Source organism: Balaenoptera musculus, chromosome 1 (genome assembly GCF_009873245.2).
Source record: "Balaenoptera musculus isolate JJ_BM4_2016_0621 chromosome 1, mBalMus1.pri.v3, whole genome shotgun sequence".
NCBI lineage: Eukaryota > Metazoa > Chordata > Mammalia > Artiodactyla > Balaenopteridae > Balaenoptera > Balaenoptera musculus.
Window position 1 is genome coordinate 686,129 of NC_045785.1, and position 19,535 is coordinate 705,663.

The window sequence follows — 19,535 nt, forward strand, 5'->3', positions numbered from 1 at the left end:
GACAATGATAAAGAGGGAATTAGTGCTGTTTCAGATACAGTCACTCCGAGGTGCTGGCACTGCAGTCCCGGAGAGCCTCCACCAGCGTGGGAGAGCTCAGACCCTTTCCTTCGCCCCCCGCCCCCAGCCGCGCACCCACAGTCCCAAGCACACTCAACAGAGAACCAGCGACACACAAGTACATGCCTGGCCTGCAGACTACCCCGTCTAACGCGCAGCACCCCCGCGCCCCCAGAGCCTCCTCTCCTGCCTGTGAGGCTCCGGCACCTTCCCACAGACCTGCACGTGCGTCTCGCTCCTTCTACCATCCCAGGAGCCGTGGGGCCCGTAGAAAGAACGTCTAAAAAGCACTGACTGGCCGGCCCAGAGAACTTTTCTTCTAGAGTGTGTTAACTAAGACTCTTGTTTCCAAGCTACACAATCCCTGAAGCTAACCTCTACACAAAAGAGCAAAGGATCTGGGGTCAACACAACCAAATTCAGGTAAGACACTCTGGCTGTTGGCAGCCTGTTACCTGTTTTCTTATCTATAAAATGACCTTGTGAAGCAGGTGAGAACTACAAAGGGATGTTACTCAAGCTAATTAAAATGTTTTCATTGTTCCTAAGTGATCCAAGTTACTAGAAAAAAAATCTTGAAATCTCAAATTAGTGTGTGTGTGTGTGTATATATATACATATATATATAGATATATATTTTCTGGCTGTGTTGGGTCTTCGTGGCTGCAAGCGGGCTACTCTTCGTTGCAGTGCGCGGGCTTCTTCTCACTGTGGCGGCTTCTCTTGTCGCAGAGCATGGGCTCTAGGCGCGTGGGCTTCAGTAGTTGTGGCACACGGGCTTCAGTAGTTGTGGTGCATGGGCTTCAGTAGTTGTGGCACACGGGCTTAGTTGCTCCGCGACATGTGGGATCTTCCGGAACCAGGGATCAAACCTGTGTTCCCTGCATTGGCAGGCGGATTCTTATCCACTGCGCCACCAGAGAAGCCCCAGCGTATATATTTTTACAAATAGAAAGCCATACATTCTGAGGGAAAATGAGACAATAGCTTTAAGAGGGTCAAAATTTGAATGTAGGGATGGGGCCTAAAACGTTTTTTTGTGTAGGAATAATTTCAAAGGAAATTATGACAATTTCTAATAGAAACGTTGCCACTGTGTCGTCATCTGACCACCTGCTCTCACTGACACGCGTGTGAGCACTCGTGTGGGAAGGCCTGGGGACCCCTCCAGGGCAAACGGCCTCACTGCTAATTACTTCTGCTTCACGAAGCTGGTGCTAATACTCACCAGCCCAGCACAGGAAGTATATTCAACGAGATGGTGATTATAGAGGGACCAAATAGCTAGATTCCAAATTCAACTCAAACTATCCTATTAGAAGCCATTCTGCTTAGTTAAATCTGCTTATTTAATTAAAACACAAAAATTATATAATCAGCTATTTCTGTGCCAGCACCTAAATTTGGGGTCAAGACAAAGAGGAGGGGAGACCCAGAGCAGCAGGTTTCCCATCAGGGACTCTATCAGTTACTTACAGAGTTCAATATTTATTTCTGAGTACCATTTTTAAAATTTGTTATTTATTTATTTGTTTGCTTTTGGCTGTGTTGGGTCTTCGCTGCTGTGCGCAGCCTTTCTCTAGTTGCGGCAAGCAGGGGCTACTCTGTTGCAGTGCGCAGGCTTCTCATTGCGGTGACTTCTCTTGTTGCGGAGCACAGGCTCTAGGCGCATGGGCTTCAGTAGTTGTGGCACACGGGCTCAGTAGTTGCAGCACACGGGCTCAGTAGTTGCGGCACAGGGCGCAGTAGTTGTGGCACGTGGGCTCAGTAGTTGTAGCACATGGGCTTAGTTGCTCTGCGGCATGTGGCATCTTCCCAGACCAGGGGTTGAACCTGTGTCCCCTGCATTGGCAGGTGGATTCTTAACCACTGCACCACCAGGGAAGCCCTGAGTACCATTCTTACTGATATGATACACAGCTTTCAATTTTAAAAAAGAATAAGAAGAATTTTTAATTTGTGTTTTGGCTGTGCCACGTGGCTTGCAGGATCTTAGTTCCCCGACCAGGGATTGAACCTGGGCCACTGCAGTGAAAGCGCCGAGCTCTAACCACTGGACCGCCAGGCAAGTCCCTAACAAGAGTGTTTTAAATGGAGAAAGTAAACCATGGGACTTCAGTGGCTGCACTCTGGTTAGTGTCCAGAGATTAAAGTGGATTTCGTAATGTCCGGAGCAGACTGCAGCGACACCACAGAGGACAGAGAGAAAAGCCATTTGAAACACTGAACACAAGGAACGCTAATTCAGCCTTCAGTTTAGCCAACAAGTGCTCACTGTAAATGAGTACAGCATCCTCAGAGCAATTCAACTTCCAGCCCTGTAGGAAGAAGTCTTCTAATGGAAACCACCCCTGTAACTGCTTAATAAAGACAGAAATCTTCATCATTTTTTAGATTAAATTCCAATTTAACGGCCTGGTGATATGTTCACAATGGCTTATTATTTAGCCAAGGCTCCTGTACTGTCTGTGCTGAGAAAAGTCACTGAAGACAGCAGGTCGCCTTCCTGCCCCTCACCCAGAGGAGCACATACAGACCCACAGTCAGTCAGGCCTTATCCCGGCTGGATGTCGGTCCAGCACAGGGCAGCACGCGGCCAGGCCCATCCCACTAGGGCTGCACTGACCACCCCGGCTCTGCTGTCGCTGGAGACAAGCGCCCGCACGCGTCACTTGGCCCGTCTTGTTCACTTGCAAGGTCGGCACAGTCACTTTGAAAAAAATTTGCGCCTGTACATTTCGTGGAGTTCCCCTTCATCCATTGGTAGCCCATGTGTTTAAGACATGCCATATTTCAATCGGCATCCCATTGAGAGCCCGTGTTTCCTCACAAACATGATCAAAAGTAGGATGACACGGTCCCCTCTGGGGTCTTTCAGCTTAAAGATCAACCTAATAAAGCAAGCGACCCTTCTTAGAATCATCTACCATCTCTTGTTTGATTTGCTGCGCCCTACGATCTTTAACAAGCATGTGTTCCTTGGGTAATCGGGGGGAAAGGGTGTTTTTTTCCTTTGTTAAAGAAAGTCTTCCGTTCCCATTTGATGTAATGGACTCAAACAGTTGGGTGTGCAGATGGGTGTGGAGATGGCTGTGCAGCTCGTCCACTCTCCTGGGGATGGCCCACGTGGAGCAGGCGCCACGGGTGCACGCTGAGGCCATTTCATGTAAGAGACCCTGAATTGGCAAGACTCGGTACCAAAAAAGAGTGTAAAAAGTAAATGTATTTATTAATTATATATCAAAATGGTGATCTTTTAGATATATTGGTTTAGATACAGTTGTTAAAAATTAATTCTACCAGTTTCTTTTTACAGTTTTAAATTCCACATGTGGCTCACACGACAGCTCTGTCCCCTAAGAGGAGGGCTGTGTGTGCTTTACAGAACAGGTCTAAAAAATGGGAAGAAAAGGGCTTCCCTGGTGGCGCAGTGGTTGAGAATCTGCCTGCCAATGCAGGGGACACGGGTTCGAGCCCTGGTCTGGGAAGATCCCACATGCCGCGGAGCAAATAGGCCCGTGAGCCACAATTACTGAGCCTGCGCGTCTGGAGCCTGTGCTCCGCAACAAGAGAGGCCGCAACAGTGAGAGGCCCGCGCACCGTGATGAAGAGTGGCCCCCACTTGCCGCAATTAGAGAAAGCCCTCGCACAGAAATGAAGACCCAACACAGCCATAAATAAATAAATAAATAAAATTTTAAAAAAAAAAATGGGAAGAAAAGATGCAACACTGACTTTCAGCCTTTATTTTTTTTCCACCAAATTTGGATTTTTTTTTTTTTTTTTACCTATGCCATATGAACTCTCTTATTTGCTACGAATAGATCTGAACCCACTATTTATGAACAACTTATAAACAACAACTTATTGTTGCTAGAAAAACAAAATTCTGATTTCTATATTCTGGAGTGTGGCTGGATGTATTAAACAAATCTGATCAGAGCAAACCATTAAAAATACTAACTCTTCCTTATTTTTATTGAGCTATATTGTATCTTTTAAATGTTAAGATTTGAAATTCTTACAGTAAAAGGATATTTTCTGTTTCTTCTTTGGCGGTAGATCTCAGATAATTCCATTATCTTTTCTCAACTTCAAGAAAAAGTCAGCTAAAATGATGCTGATCTTTCTTTCCAATTACTACTAGGCTTTCTGAACATATAATTGGTCTTTTAAAAGGAAATAATTAGGCTCCATACTTAAAGTTGGACCTAGTATGCATCCCCTTTTAAAAGTTCATGGGTTCTGCAGTGCACCATTATAAACATCAGTGACAGATTGGGAGGTAACGCTTGAGAACTCTGCAACTATCCTACTTTCTACAGGACAGCTGAATGATACCTGGCTGTTTTTATCTTCAAATAGATGCTCTATTTGAATAGAGCATCTATTTGAAGATAGATGTTAGTGCTCTAACAGCCATAACCATCCCTAGGAAACACCTTTTTTCAAAATTAAGAACACATCACGTGCACTTAAAATACTTTTTATTATTGTTGTTAATACTCTTATTTTTAAACAAGTTTCCGGCCCTCAACTTAGCAGTCACAGTGGGGGAAGTGAATACCACACTCTATACAGTGACCAAAAGAATGTCACAAAGCTAATTCCCAAAGTCAAGAAAAAAGGTACAGAAAGATGTCTATAAATTCTATGGAAACATTTGCTGTATAGTGAAGTGAAAATATGCTAGAAAACAAAATACTAGCAGAAACTAACAAAACACTGTAAGGCAATTATACTCCAATAATGATGTTTAAAAAAAAAAAAGAAAGAAAGAAAACGAAATCCTGAAAATAATGTACTAGGCCAAATACCTGGATCTGTAATTTCTACATCCTGGGCCAATTAAGATTCAATTTCAATCCAAAACAATGAATAGTCTGTATTCTGCAACCCATCTTTCCTTAAAATGGTAACATCGCATCTGAAATCCAAATGATTAACAAAACTGAGCACACATAGCTACGTACTCTAATCTGGTTTTTAAGCTGTTCGGCCTCCTGCCGTAACTGGTCAAGTTCACTCATCTTCTAATCTTAGTGCTCTTCAAAGCCACCTCAAAGAATCTTAGATCTGAAAGAGAAAAGCACAAAAAATTAATAAACAATGACTGAGTAATTTAATGAAGCAGGCGAGAAAAGGAAATTGAAATTCTGAGAGCTATGGTTTCATTATAAATCAGAGTACCTTTCTTTAGCATTCATAAGAAGGTATAAAATGCCTACAAGGGCTGGGTTAACAAAGTATAATTACTATTATACACAAGCTTTGTTCAACGACAACATCTAATAGACTATTCAAAAGGTGGTGGTGGGCTGAAGAAGGAAAAATCTGTTTAGAAGCAGGTTTCATGAAGGATTTGGGTTTCACTATAAACTTAAGAACCTAAGACTGACGTTCAGAATAGCTCTCACATGAAAACCCTGGGGTAGTTAGTTCAGGAAATAGAGTACAGCGGCAACCTGGCAACCCAGCACCTCAAAGCCATGTCAATGATCTTGAACCCATGACTGCCCAGAAGACATCAGAATGTTCACACAGTGATTCTAATTTTTCTTTTTCTTTTTTTTGGCTGCGTTGGGTCTTTTCGTTGCTACATGCGGGCTTTCTCTAGTTGCGGCGAGCGCGGGCTTGTCTTGTTACGGAGCACAGGCTCTAGGCACGTGGGCTTCAGTAGTTGCGGCACACGGGCTCTAGAGCGCAGGCTCAGTAGTTGTGGCGCACGGGCTTAGGTGCTCCGCAGCATGTGGGATCTTCCCAGACCAGGGCTCGAACCCGTGTCCCCTGCATTGGCAGGTGGATTCTTAACCACTGCGCCACCAGGGAAGTCCCACACAGCGATTATAAAAAGACTCAGTTTGGTGTCCAACAGGCCTCTGATTCAGGACAACTTACTCTCCCACCAAAATGGGCTCTGGGATCCCAGGAGACTCAGAAGCAACACTGCAGTCCTTACAGGTACAGGCCAAAGTAGGCTCAGTACAAGCAGCCCTGCTGCCCACTCTTGACCCTGCCCCACCCCCAGGCTCATTAGACAGTATTCCTGAAATCAGGGTCAAAACACAATTATCCTACTAAACAAGAGACTTATTTTCCCAAGGGAATGTCGTAATTCGGGGTTGCATTTCTGACCAAGAACATAGCTGTTAAGTCAATCCTAACTATGACCAACCTATCACAAAGCTGAAGATACAATTACCAACATCTTTTAATCACTTAAGAATACAATTAGCCCCCACATGCAAACACAGCTTATGCAAGGGCCTCAATTTCCTATGCAAACACAGAGGGGAGAATTCTTCCATCACAGATTTTGTGTGAAAGTCACAGGGTTATTATAATATATACCAGATATTTAATTAACAGTAATTATTTATTTTCTTAAAATGGAAACACATCTGGGGGAAATTATCTGGATGACCCAAGAAACATAGTTGTTAGTTCCCAGTCTAGATAAACTTTCCTTTTCTGTACAAAAGCATTCAAAATAATTGTTACATGGTCTATATTACAGAATACTTATTGAGAAAACAAAAATACCTTTCCCAATAAAAAGCATCTTCAAAAAGTATGTGTTAATAAGTTCCTGGTTCCTGCCCTCACCTGCACCCACCAGCCCACGTCTATTCACAGCCACAAAATGCCATTAGCTGCCGGGGTGGGCCGGGCAGGAAGCAGAAGGGGAAGTGCTGGGCTTCTAGAGGCATCAAGTCCCTCGGGCTGACCCTAAATGAAAGTCTGCAGAACTACCAGGAAAGGCCTAACGGGGTGGGGCCCTGACGCGGAGCTGAGACATCTCGGAGGACAAAGGCAGGGTCTGCCACTCCAGCTGTCCGGGAAGGCAAGCACAGTGACACCACTGTTCCTAGAGGCATTACTTCAAGTGGGTGTTGTAAGCCCGGGCAACCTTCGCCCACGCAGACTCCCTGGCGCCTCCCTGGACAAAGGGAGCAAAGGCTGGAGTTACCCTATGTGATAACCGGGCTAATTCTCTCTCTCATTTTCATGTATCAAACTCTGAGGACTGCAGCTGATGAATGTTAATGTATGAAACAATAACAGTGCCAAGAGAACACGAAATCATTTTAAAACAGAAAGCTGTGCCGATGCGTTTCCTGAGCTTATGGACGGCCCTGCGTCCTCCCCGCCAACCCCAGCGGCCTGCTGCAGCGCACGTGCATTTCACACGTGATCAAATTATACTATAAGGACAATCTGGCAGAGTTGGCGGCAGTTTTATCCCAGTAACACTCCCCACCCCCACGTTAAAGAATTGTTCTTAGTCTGTGGAGAAGCTACTTCATTCAATCCTTCCAAAATCAACATGAAGAAAACTAACAGCTAATGTTGTCATCAGGTACACTGAATTAAACGGTTAGTTTTAGGCAACAAACCATGTATTCTGATCCTAATTTAAACACTGAAAAGCTAAGCTAGTTTTTAAAGTAAGGACAAAACCAACAAACTCCTAGGATCGAGATAAACAGAAAGAACTTTCAGAGATGCTAGGTGGTCTTTAGGTAAAGATCCAAATCCTAGTATTAGATGGAATAGCTCCTGAGATATTAAAATTAAATATTTCTTTCAATTAGATGCTCTTTTTTTACATATTATAAAAGAATATATATTAATACATAATCACCCAGCTGTATTGCTTTAAACTAGAGAAATTAATTTATTGAAAACTTAACTATCTTTAAAATGAGAAGCTCCAATTCAGTTACCTCTCAAAATTTCAGAAGCAATAATACCAATACTTGCTGACTTTAATCTTTAGTCACAAGCAAAGAGAACAAAACCAGATCTATTTTTCTTTCATCATTAAGTAACATAAATTATTAATATTGCCTTTTGATTACGGCTCTCTCTACGATCAGTGTCCACATTCAAGTCTCAATCAGGAGACTCAAAATTCGTATCCGTTGATTTTTAAAGAAAAGGGTAGTCATATCTCTACTACCAATAAAAATAAGTGTCCTGAAAGGCCCTTTTTGATCTCTACAGTCTGGTCAGAAAGAGAAACCTACTGGTAGACATTTAAAAATTTTTTTCAACTACATTCTTTATTCCACATGTTGAAGGTGTATTTTTTAAAATCCAATCTGGAAAAGAAGTTGTCTGCAGCTGGCCTCTCACCGATGGAGGGACACTCCAGCACGCTCACCTCTCCGTCGCCCTCTGGGCACTGGGGTTTGCTCTGACGTGGCACCGTCCGGGACCTCCTCTGTGGGGCACACACACATCCACGACGGACAGCCTCCCGTGCCCTGAGCTGAACTGGCCTCACAGGATGAGTGTGAAGGGACCAGGCAACACCACCATCACTCAAGACCAAGCAGTCAACACTCCCCCAAAGAGAAGTCGACAACCCACGGACAGCAAGGAGCCTGCACACTCAGATACAGAGCGGGACTGACGGGAAGCAAGAAGTTCCTAATTCCCACACGCTACAAGTTCGTCCCAAATGCTCTTCCGTGAAGATAACAGCAAATGAAACAGACAAGGTACAGAAAAATATATAAATGATATTTCTCCTTTTGTGTATATGAAAAGAATAAACATCTATGCTAATGTAAGCAATCTTTTTTTCTATATACACAAGAAAATGTTAATGGCTATTTTGGGGGGGAAATACACAGGAATGGGGCAGCTTTGATTTTTCACATTATCATATATATATAAGGAAAAAATACAAATTATATATGTAAAATTACATGTGTATATACATATATATATATATATATATTTTTTTTTTTTTCCAAAAAAGTTAACTGGTTATCTGGGCCGTTGAACCAAGAAGCATTCACAGTTCTTCCTCCATACTTTCCAGTTAAAAAAAAAAACTAGTAAATGTTAACCGTTTACTGGGTGAACTATTACATATCACTAGGAACAATAATGGAGATAGTATAAAAACCTACAAAAATGCTCATTATATGCTAAATGAAAAACAAATTTGTGTGTAATAATTTTAGCTATTTAAGAAGGCCAAAAACATACCTAATTTAAAAACACATGTAATAAGACAGCATTTTTGTTAGAATTATTGGTCATATTTTTCTCTTCATTTTCCAAATACTGGACATGCAGTTTATATTCCTTTGATCACAAAAAATGAATGTACATTTTAAAGGTCTTACTTACATGTAACTGCTTTTGCTGTTCTCTTCACTATCCTTAGTCCCCCAGAGCCTCTGAGAAGCCCACCATCAGGTTTACGTGGCCTGGGCTCCTTCTCTCCTCTAGGGCCAAAGTCACAGCTAAGCACTGGCCATGCTGACTCAGCGCACTGACCAGTCTAATCCACTAAGACAGGACCTGCTGAGAGTCTCACTTCTGTTCTTTATGACCCACATCTGCCACCAGCTTTTATTTACAGCTTGTTTTGGAAATACTTTCCACAGAAATTTAAGTATCTTAAAAGCAAGTATGTGAAGTGATCTGCCCCTACTTTAAGGTTATACCCAGTATCTCTGTAAGTTAGAGTTAACATAATTTTTTATTTAAATATTTCACATTTGTGATATAATGTACTTCACGACTAATGCAGCACCACGCCCCTCTAATCAAGACCCCTGTAAAGTCTAGGAAGGACACTTCAAGGGCTCCCAGCGCCCCAGTTATTACCCAGTCACTAACAATGACACGGGCTAATATTAAGGACAAAATGGAGTGACGGCATCAAAATATAATTTCAGGTTCTGGTTTCGCCACACACAAGGAATGTGACTTTCACCCGCTCACCTTCCACTCTGGTCTGCTGACTGCACCACAGGAATGACAGCACCAACACCGCAGGGCCGAGAAGAAAACTAACAAGACAACTGTAAAGGGCTCTGTAAGCCTTTCTGTGTCATCAGGGATCAGACTACGAAGTGCACCCCCCACAGAGCAGTCGCCACGCACATGCGGGTTCACGACCCACAGGAGGGCGGCCCGGGACGCCAGCTACCGGTGCCCGTGCTGCGCTCAACGTCCTGGGGCAAGAGCAGCCCCGCCGAGCACCCCGCGCCACGGGGGCAGGAGTCTGCCAACCTGCTCGGCCACATGAGCACCAGTACCGCACCTCACCTCCAGACAAAAGAGCATTCTGAGCGAGGGGAGTTTGCATGAGGGATCTGAATCAATTTCACCAGCTTTTCTGGTTTTTCTTCCATTCCCAAATCCAAGTTAATCTCCGAAATCGAGACAGCACAAGTCCAAAGGGCGATGGACAGCAGTCAAGTCCTTCCTGGGTCACAGCTGCTTTAACAAAACCCGAGCAGTGAGGGCAGATCCCCAGGGCGCGGGACAACCCCACCACACGACACCCGCAGGCTTCCCTGGCGTGGGAAGGTATACCCTGACAGACTTAAGAATAAAATGACGTGTCTGAAATTCGCTGTAAAACAACCGAGAAGGGAAACAGGGGAGAGCACAGAAGAACAAGTTTGGTCGTGAGTTGGTAATTGCTTTAGTTTGGTGATGGAGTTCCTTATACTATTTTTTAACTTATTATGTATTTCAATTTTCCATTAGAATAGTTTCTGTTTAAATGTTAGAGACCTTGAATCTTGATTTAAAATCCAAATGTACAGAGAAAACCAGGAAAATCTGAATATCATCTGGGTATCTGATGACAAGGGGCTGCTGCTCTTTCATTCGGTGTCATAATGAAACTGAAGTCCTTAACCGTGAGAAATGCTTCTTACTTATGAGTGAAATGATATGATCTGGGGACTTCCTTTAAAACACTCTGATAGGAAGAAAGGAGATTAAACAAAACTAGCAGAATTCTGTTAGAGCTGGATGATTTCATAATATTCTGCCTGTAATCTACGTTTGAACATTCTCTTTATAAATTTTTTTAAAAGTCATTACTTCTTGGTATTGTTTGACTACATTACAAGTATGTATGAAATCTGTTCTATATCTCTTAGTTCTAAAAATACAGGAGCACAGAGATCTCACAAGCAGATCGTGTTGTATTTTGACATGGATCACGCTGCCACGTTAGCTGGTTGTCTGTGAGAAAGAGTCAATCCCCAAAACTCCCAAATTTGTCTAAACAACTGAATGGTTGACCATGGAGGCTGGTATGTTTCAAAAGTGACAAAAAATTAAGTTTTGATGAAACATTACATCAGCTTCTAAGAAGTAGCAGATATCAGAATATTCAATACAAAGTAAACCGTAACTAGTTTTTAATATGGGTGACCAGCTGGTAATGGAGTCTAAGAGAGGAGGCCTAGTTACACACAAAATTCCCGTCTGGCTCTGGATTAAAGTATCCAGCAAATTTTTACACGTTATTTTAAAACTGACATGTGTGTGTTACATTTTACTAGAATGCAATGATTTAAATAGTCTGTCCCCAACATCTAAGATACCTCACGAGATTTTCCTGTTTCTCAATTTTCTGATGCAAATTTTAAAAGAAAACTCACAGCCCCTCACTTAGTTAAGTGTTTACTGATAATGCACACATAAGACACTTTTACTTTTCACATTTTACATTTATGGACAATGTAGTATAATCGTCTTCTAAATTACTGTTTAACTCCAATTTAAGCATATCCCCTAAAGCACTAGGACAATGTAAAAAATGTAATCATTCTTACCAGAACTAAATTTATACAACGATAGTACATTAGTTCCGTAAATAGAAAAAAAAAAAGATACAAGATATAATCTATACATAAAGTGAATTTACTTATTAGCCTTACAAAGGTCTGATCACTACGAGGCCCCCAGCTGATGTTCTATAAGAGGGAAGAAGAGTCTCACTTCCGTTTACTACCTTTTGAAAATAAAGGTTCTTATACTTTTCAAATCACAACAGAACCTACACATAACTTCATAAAGTCACTGATAGCCAAACGCCACATACACTCAAACTGAATTTCTGGGAACCCATGTGTCATTCTAGGAAATCCACACTAAACCCAGACATCACGGCAGTGGAAAAACCCCCAAGATGGTACCATGCTGGTGTCTTGTCTGATGCCCTGTGAATGGTTCCAACACCACTCCAGCACGTGCTTCCCTGATTTCCCAAGACCCAAAGCCAGTCCTTGAGTGAGTGGGGTCATAATAGGGTTAAATGCATCCAAAGGGATTTACTGCCTAACAAAAAATCAAATATGTACCGGGACTTCCCCAGTGGTCTAGTGGTTAGGACTTGGCACTTTCACTGCTGGGCTCGGGTTTGATCCCTGGTCGGGGAACTAAAATCCTCCAAGATGCGAGGCGCAGCCCAAAAAATAAAAAATAAAATTTTAAAAATTAACCATGTACCTGAGAACAACAGGAAAGTACTCCAGCCCCATGGACAGATTGCAGAGAGCACAAAAAGTAAAAAACACATTTTTTGTAAGCCAGCTCCATCCTCCCTCCACAGAGATGTGCCTCATCAAGCAGGTAGCAATATCAATAGCAGAAAATTCCGCAGTCTGTTCACCTAAACCCATCATTCAGAAGGCACTACTTAGTTTTACCATCATATGCAAACTATTTATGGTTGCTATGCAATGTCACATTTGAAAATTACTATAAAGAATTTACATTTCAGGGCTTCCCTGGTGGTGCAGTGGTTAAGAATCCACCTGCCAATGCAGAGGACATGGGTTCCAAGCCCTGGACCAGGAAGATCCCACATGCCGCGGAGCAACTGAGCCCGTGTGCCACAACTACTGAGCCTGCACTCTAGAGCCTGTGTGCCACAACTACTGAGGCCCGCACACCTAGAGCCCATGCTCCGCAACAAGAGAAGCCACCGCAATGAGAAGCCTGTGCACCGCAACGAAGAGTAGCCCCTGCTCGCCGCAACTAGAGAAAGCCCGCGCACAACAACGAGGACCCGACGCAGCCAAAAATAAATAATAAATAAATAGATAAATAAGTTTATATAAAAAAAGAATTTACATTTCAGAACACATTAAAACATCTGATAAGAAGTATGGTGCTGAAAGCAAAGCTGCAAACATACTGTTACTGTGCTGAATAATTTAAAACCCAGACTTATTTTATTTAAGCTATCATACAAATACTATTTCATGCCTGTTAAGAAAAATTCTTGAACTAGAAGGGAACGTGAATCTCAGTCCACCTCACATTTCTAGCTAACAAAGCACCGGAGCAGGCCTAGAAGACCCAGGGGCCCTGGCAGCACGGACAGTGGGAGCCAAGGGAGCCCGAGCGGGCAGTGCTGCGGGGGGCGGGCGGGGGCCCAGGGAAGGCAGAGACCGCCTGCTGCCCAGCTCCGTACTGCCCAGGGCCCACCTCTGCTAGCTGGCACCTGCCTAGGAGCGGCAGGAATGTGCTTTCCGTCCCCCACCCCATTCCCAGCATCTCCCAGCCCCGCCCAACACGCAGCCCCTGCCGCGTCTCTGCGTCTCCTCCACCACGAGCCGGGCGCAGCTCAGGCTCCCCTGCTTCCTTCGAGGCTGTGGGATTCTGTCTTCCCACCTGAAGGCAGCAGCCAAGGTTTGTCCGTGATGTGAAAAGTGGGCCACGAGAGAGAAACCCCTACGGACAGGACGCATAACTACACCCTTGCTGACAGTGGGAGAGATGTCCTAAGCGACAGCCCAGGGAGCCGAGGTCTTGTTCTAGGTGAGCAGAGCTGCCTTAAGCTGCTCCTCTCAAAACCGTCAATTCAGACAGCCTACAGCTAGCATCTCCCCACAAAAGTTACAGAAAGTAAAAGCATGACTCATACTCATCAAAGTATATTAATTTCTTCTGAATATGTCTTGACTTTTGCAAAACAGCTCTGTGATTCTTCCGACACCCAACATCTCTGCTGAGCGGTTCTGCTGCAGGTAACGGGGCGGCCTGCCTGCGTTCCGACCAGGTGTGGCACCCAGGCCAAGTCCAGGAACTGGGGCCATTCTCCCTCTATCAGCAGTGCTCTTGGTTTCGCTCTACAAACCCCTTATTTGTCTTCCTCACCCCTGTCTACCGAGCATCTGCTGTGGACAAAAGACGCTGTGGCTCCATCCTCCGAGACCAGAGTCTAAACGAACGACAGACGAGGCCAACCTCACAAGCCGGCTCAGAAAAGTCTATAGGGTCTCACCACTTGGATTCCTGACTGCTTCAAAATCACATAAAAGGTGATTCACAATCTACTCTGAGGTCATAGCTGACTTAGGACCCCTTGCCGTGTAATGTCACGTGTCCTCACCACCCCCTAGGAGGAGGTTCAACCGATTGTCCACACAGTAAACAGGAGGAAAAGGAGTCACAACCTACCCGAGGTTCACAGTCACAAACGGCATTGGCCACGGTTCTGATTCAGGCCAGCTCCAGAGTTAACCATGCAGGCCCTCTAAGCAATCCCTAACTGGCTAGAAATCGTCAAGGGACCACAGGAAGAAATTTCACTCCCTTAATCACCTGCTCCCACACGTCATTCCAGGAGGACAAGCTCTCCGACAACGATGCAATGGAAGTTAACACCTGGACACGGCCTTCTGCCCCAGCTGGGGGGAGCACTGTTTTCTCCCTAATGGAGGTATCCCATCAGGGGCAAGAGATCTTAGATTCTCCACTTCTAGAGGCAGCATCTTAAAACTGCTCTCCCCACCAAAAAAAAAATTTCTTTAATGTAAATTGGTGCAGTCACTATGGAAAACAGTATGGAGGTTCCTTACAAAACTAAAACTAGAGTTGCCGTACAATCCAGCAATCCCACTCCTGGGCATGTATCCGGAGAAAACTCTTAATTCAAAAAGATACGTGCACCTCAACATTCATAGCAGCACTATTCACAATAGCCAAGACATGAAAGCAACCTAAGTGTTGCTTAGGAACACTTAGGAATGGATGAAGAAGATGTGGTACATATATACAATGAAATACTGCTCAGCCATAAAAAGGAACGAAATAATGCCATTTGCAGCAACATGGATGGACCTAGAGATTATCATACTAAGTGAAGTCAGACAGAGAAAGACAAGTATCATATGATATCACTTATATGTGGAATCTAAAATATGACACAAATGAGTTTATTTATGAAACAGAAACAGACTCACAGACATAGAAAAGAAACTTACGGTTACCAAAGGGGAAAGGGGATGAGGAGGGATATATCAGGAGTTTGGGATTAGCAGATGCAAACTACTATATATAAAACAGGTAAACAACAAAGACCTACTGTATAGCACAGGGAACTATATTCAATATTCTGTAATAAACCATAATGGAAAAGAATATGAAAACGAATATGTATATATAACTGAATCACTTGCTGTACACCAGAAACTAACGTAACATTGTAAATCAACTGTATTACAATTAAAAAAAATTAAAACTGCTTGGACCATTAGTTCGAAAATTGAATGCCATCAGTTCAGGTGAGCTGCGATTCAGGTTTATGAGTTGCCAGGTGTCACCTCCAGCCCCCAGGCTCATAGGACCCAGTGCCTAACTCATCTCAGCTCCTACCCATCTCCTCCAATCAGCTCATCGCTCTAAGCAGGCGCTGTCCGATACAACGGGAGCCACATGTGGAATTCTTAATTTTCCATCAGCCATATTATAAAAGTAAAAAGAAACATGGTTACATTAATTTTAATAATATATTTATTTAATCCAACCAAAAACGTTATTTCAACATGTAATCGATATAGAACAATTGTAAGTAGGCTATTTTGCACTCATTTGTCGAACTAAGTTTTCCTTGTTTTGTTTTTTTGGTGGAGCCATGCGGCATGCAGAATCTTCCCTGACCAGGGATCGAACCTGTGCTCCCTGACTTGGGAGTCCTAACCACTGGACCGCCAGGGAAGTCCACACTAAGTTTTTCAAGTGCAGGGTGTATTTATAGTTCAATTTGGGCGAGCCTCATTTCCAGCGCTCACCAGTCACATGTGGCTAGTGGCCACCAGCTATTGTAGTGGCCAGCACAGCACTGGGCCCTTCTCATCTCTTCACTCACACAGCAGGCACCCAACTAGAGGCTGCCCGACCCACTTCAATATCCTCCTAAAAGAACAGGAACTAGGCTCTCCCCACATGGAACTAACCCGTTTCCCAGCTCAGACACTGAGCGAGATGAGGTGGTCTTCCCTGACCCCGGTATCACCTCCCCTACGTCGCCTTACAGATCAGCTCGCTCACCTACCGGATGCTGGCAATTAGGAGTGACAGCAGAAATCACAGTGGGAGGCGTGAGGTCCTTTGCAAGTGGCAGCTCAGGGAGTGGGATGGGAAGACAGGGCTGAGCCAGTGCTGGACAGCAGGTATGAGTTACCCTCACCCAGGTCGCCATTCCCTCTGGAGTCACAGGAAACGGCCAGTGACCCTTTCTCCTGAATCCTTCTGTGTGATGCACTACAAAAACCCATCTGTTCTTCCGTCCTGTTCTCCCACTACAGCTGACCTTGCTTCCCAGGTCGAACACAGAGCCTAGTACATACCCCTTCAAACCCGTTGAGGCCACACAGGAAGTCCCACTTGAATGATTTCAGAGCCAAACTTCATACATAATTGATGCTATCCGAGAAGTGAATGGCACACACCCAGAAGGAAGGTCTAACTGGGAAAGGTGGCAGGGACTGGACATCAACTGCACACGACAGAGGCACCTCTGAGAGGCTGTAACCCTCAAGTTTGGGGGAAACTCTGCTCTCAGCCGTGCCTCCTGCACTCCAGTATGCAGATGTAATCTTTCTTTTACACTCACTTCCTGCAAACGACGACGAGCGCTACTGGGTCTCCCACGTGCCTCTGCACGTCCAGCCGGCCTGCGCAGGACCGGCTGGCGGAGGCAATGTGGCTGCCCCTGGCTGCGGGCCGCACTTCTGACTTCCAGACCCCACTCTCAGCCCCAGGTGGCCTCCACCGAGTTGACAACCTCTCTCTGCCTCTGAATTTTGGTCTGAAAGTGGAAACAGTAACACTACCTACCTCACATGCTATAAGGACTCAGTGAAAATCCACATAAGGTCCTTAAAACCTGACTGAACCACAGCAAATGCTCACTAAATCGAACTTGTTACAAAAGCAGTAATAGGGTTTTCCACTTGAAATGATTTAAGTAACAGAAAACTTCTCCCTCACCGGTCACTCTTCCGACCCAGTCAGTGGAACAGGCCCTCCGCACAAACGAAAAATACGGGCAGCAGCAGCCACCAGGGTGGTACAGGGGTTCAGCAGGTAGAGGCAGGGCCTGCTCCTACGCTAATTGCTCATTTAGCTTAAAAAATATCTTTATGGAAGGTAAATAACACAATAAACAATTACAATTTGATACACTCTGACATATTATACACCTATGAAACCACCACCTCAGTTAAGGTAATGGACACATCTACACCCCCAAAAGTCTCCTTGTGTCCCTCTGTAACCCCACCCCCGACGCCCAGGCAACCACGAATGTGCTTTCTGTCACCACAATAAGTTTGCATCTTCTAGAGTTTTATATACGTGGAATCGTACAGTGTGTGCTTTTCTGTGGTCTGGCTTCGCGCCCTCAGCATGGTTACTTTGACATGCATCCATGCTGTTGCATGTCTTTACATGGACGTCTGCCCTCGTTTCTCTTGGGTAAACATCTAGGAGTGGAAAGGCTGGATCATACACAGCAAGCAGACGTTTAACCTATTAAGAAACTGCTGGGGCTTCCCTGGTGGCGCAGTGGTTGAGAATCTGCCTGCCAATGCAGGGGACACGGGTTTGAGCCCTGGTCTGGGAAGATCCCACATGCCGCGGAGCAGCTGGGCCCGTGAGCCACAACTACTGAGCCTGCGCGTCTGGAGCCTGTGCTCCACAACAAGAGAGGCCGCGACAGTGAGAGACCCGCGACCGCGATGAAGAGTGGCCCCCGCTCGCCACAACCAAAGAAAGCCCTCACACAGAAACGAAGACCCATCACAGCCAAAAATAAATAAATAAATAAATAAATAAATAAATAAATTTAATTAAAAAAAAAAACAAAAAAAACTGCTGAACGGTTTTCAACACGGTTGCACCATTTTTCATGCCCACCATCAGTGCACGAGAGTCCAGCGCCTGCACACCCTCGGCAGCACGTGATATGGTCAGTCTCCTCCATTTTAGCCACTGTAATAGGTGGTTAGTGGTGTCTTGTGTGTGTGTTTTTTTTTAAATAAATTTATTTATTTTATTTTTGGCTGCGTTGGGTCTTTGTTGCTGCACGCGGGCCCCTCTCTGGTTGCGGCGAGCAAGGGCCACTCTCCGCTGTGGTGCACAGGCTTCTCACTGTGGTGGCCTCTCCCGTTGGGAGCACGGGCTCTAGGCGCACGGGCTTCAGTAGTTGTGGCGCACGGGCTTAGCTGCTCCGCGGCATGTGGGATCCTCCCGGACCAGGGCTCAAACCCGTGTCCCCTGCACTGGCAGGCAGACTCCCAACCACTGAGCCACCAGAGAAGCCCCTTGACATGGACCATTTTTTTTTTTTTTTTAAACATCTTTATTGAAGTATAATTGCCTTACAATAGTGTGTTAGCTTCTGCTTTATAACAAAGTGAATCAGTTATACATATACAATATGTTCCCATTTCTCTTCCCTCTTGCATCTCCCTCCCTCCCACCCTCCCCAGACATGGACCATTTTTAAAGTCATTATTGAATTTTGTTACAATATTGCTTCTGTTTTGGTTTTTTGGCCACAAGGCATGTGGGATCTTAGCTCCCCAACCAGGGGTCGAACCTGCACTCCCTGCACTGAAAGGCGAAGTCTTAACCACTGGACAGCCAGGGAAGTCCCCTCGTTGTGGTTTTAATTTGCATTTCCCTGATGGCTAATGATTTTTCACGTGCTCATCTGCCATCTCTCTATATTCTCTGGTGAAGTCTCTGTTCAAATCACTTGCTTGTTTTTCGGGTTGTTGTTTTCTTAATATTGAATTTTAAGAGTTCTTTACTTATTCTGGACATAAGTTACCTAGAAGACATGTGATCTGCTAGTATTTTCTGCCAGTCTGTGTCTTGTCTTTTCATTCTCTTAACAGTGTCTTTGAAGGAGGAGATATTTTTAAATTTGATGAAGTCCAATTTATAAATGTTCTCTTTAATGAACTGTGTCTTTGATGTCATTAAGAAATCCTTGCCTAACCCAAAGTCTCAACGATTTTCTGTTTTCTTTTAGATGTTTTCTAGTGTTAGGTTGTGTCTGATTCATTTTGAGTTAATTTTTGTCTATGGAGTCAAGTTTACCTTTTACATATGGATACCCAACTGTTCAAGCACCTAATTCATTCATTTTAGTTTTGTTTTTTAATTTAAAATTATTTCAGGGACTTCCCTGGTGGCGCAGTGGTTAGGAAGCCGCCTGTCAATGCAGGGGACATGGGTTCGAGCCCTGGTCTGGGAAGATCCCACATGCCGTGGAGCAACTAAGCCCGTGTGCCACAACTACTGAGCCTGTGCTCTCTAGCCCGCGAGCTACAACTACTGAGCCCGCGAGCCACAACTACTGAAGCCCATGTGCCTAGAGCCCGTGCTCTGCAACAGGAGAAGCC

At 44.5% G+C, this 19,535-nt stretch overlaps 1 protein-coding gene across 7 annotated transcripts in view; it reads right to left on the minus strand.

Annotated features, from left to right (window-relative positions):
* Window positions 1-19,535, minus strand: part of GNB1 (G protein subunit beta 1) — a 92,297-nt gene that overhangs the window by 21,751 nt on the left and 51,011 nt on the right. For 4 of the 7 annotated variants that reach the window (XM_036832118.1, XM_036832135.1, XM_036832110.1 and 1 more), the window contains one exon: window positions 5,034-5,136. The exons of the other annotated variants lie outside the window; for them this stretch is intronic. In XM_036832118.1, the coding sequence (XP_036688013.1) occupies window positions 5,034-5,090 (57 nt within the window). In that variant the 5' untranslated portion in view covers window positions 5,091-5,136. The remainder of the gene's footprint in view (window positions 1-5,033; window positions 5,137-19,535) is intronic. 7 annotated transcript variants of the gene reach the window in all.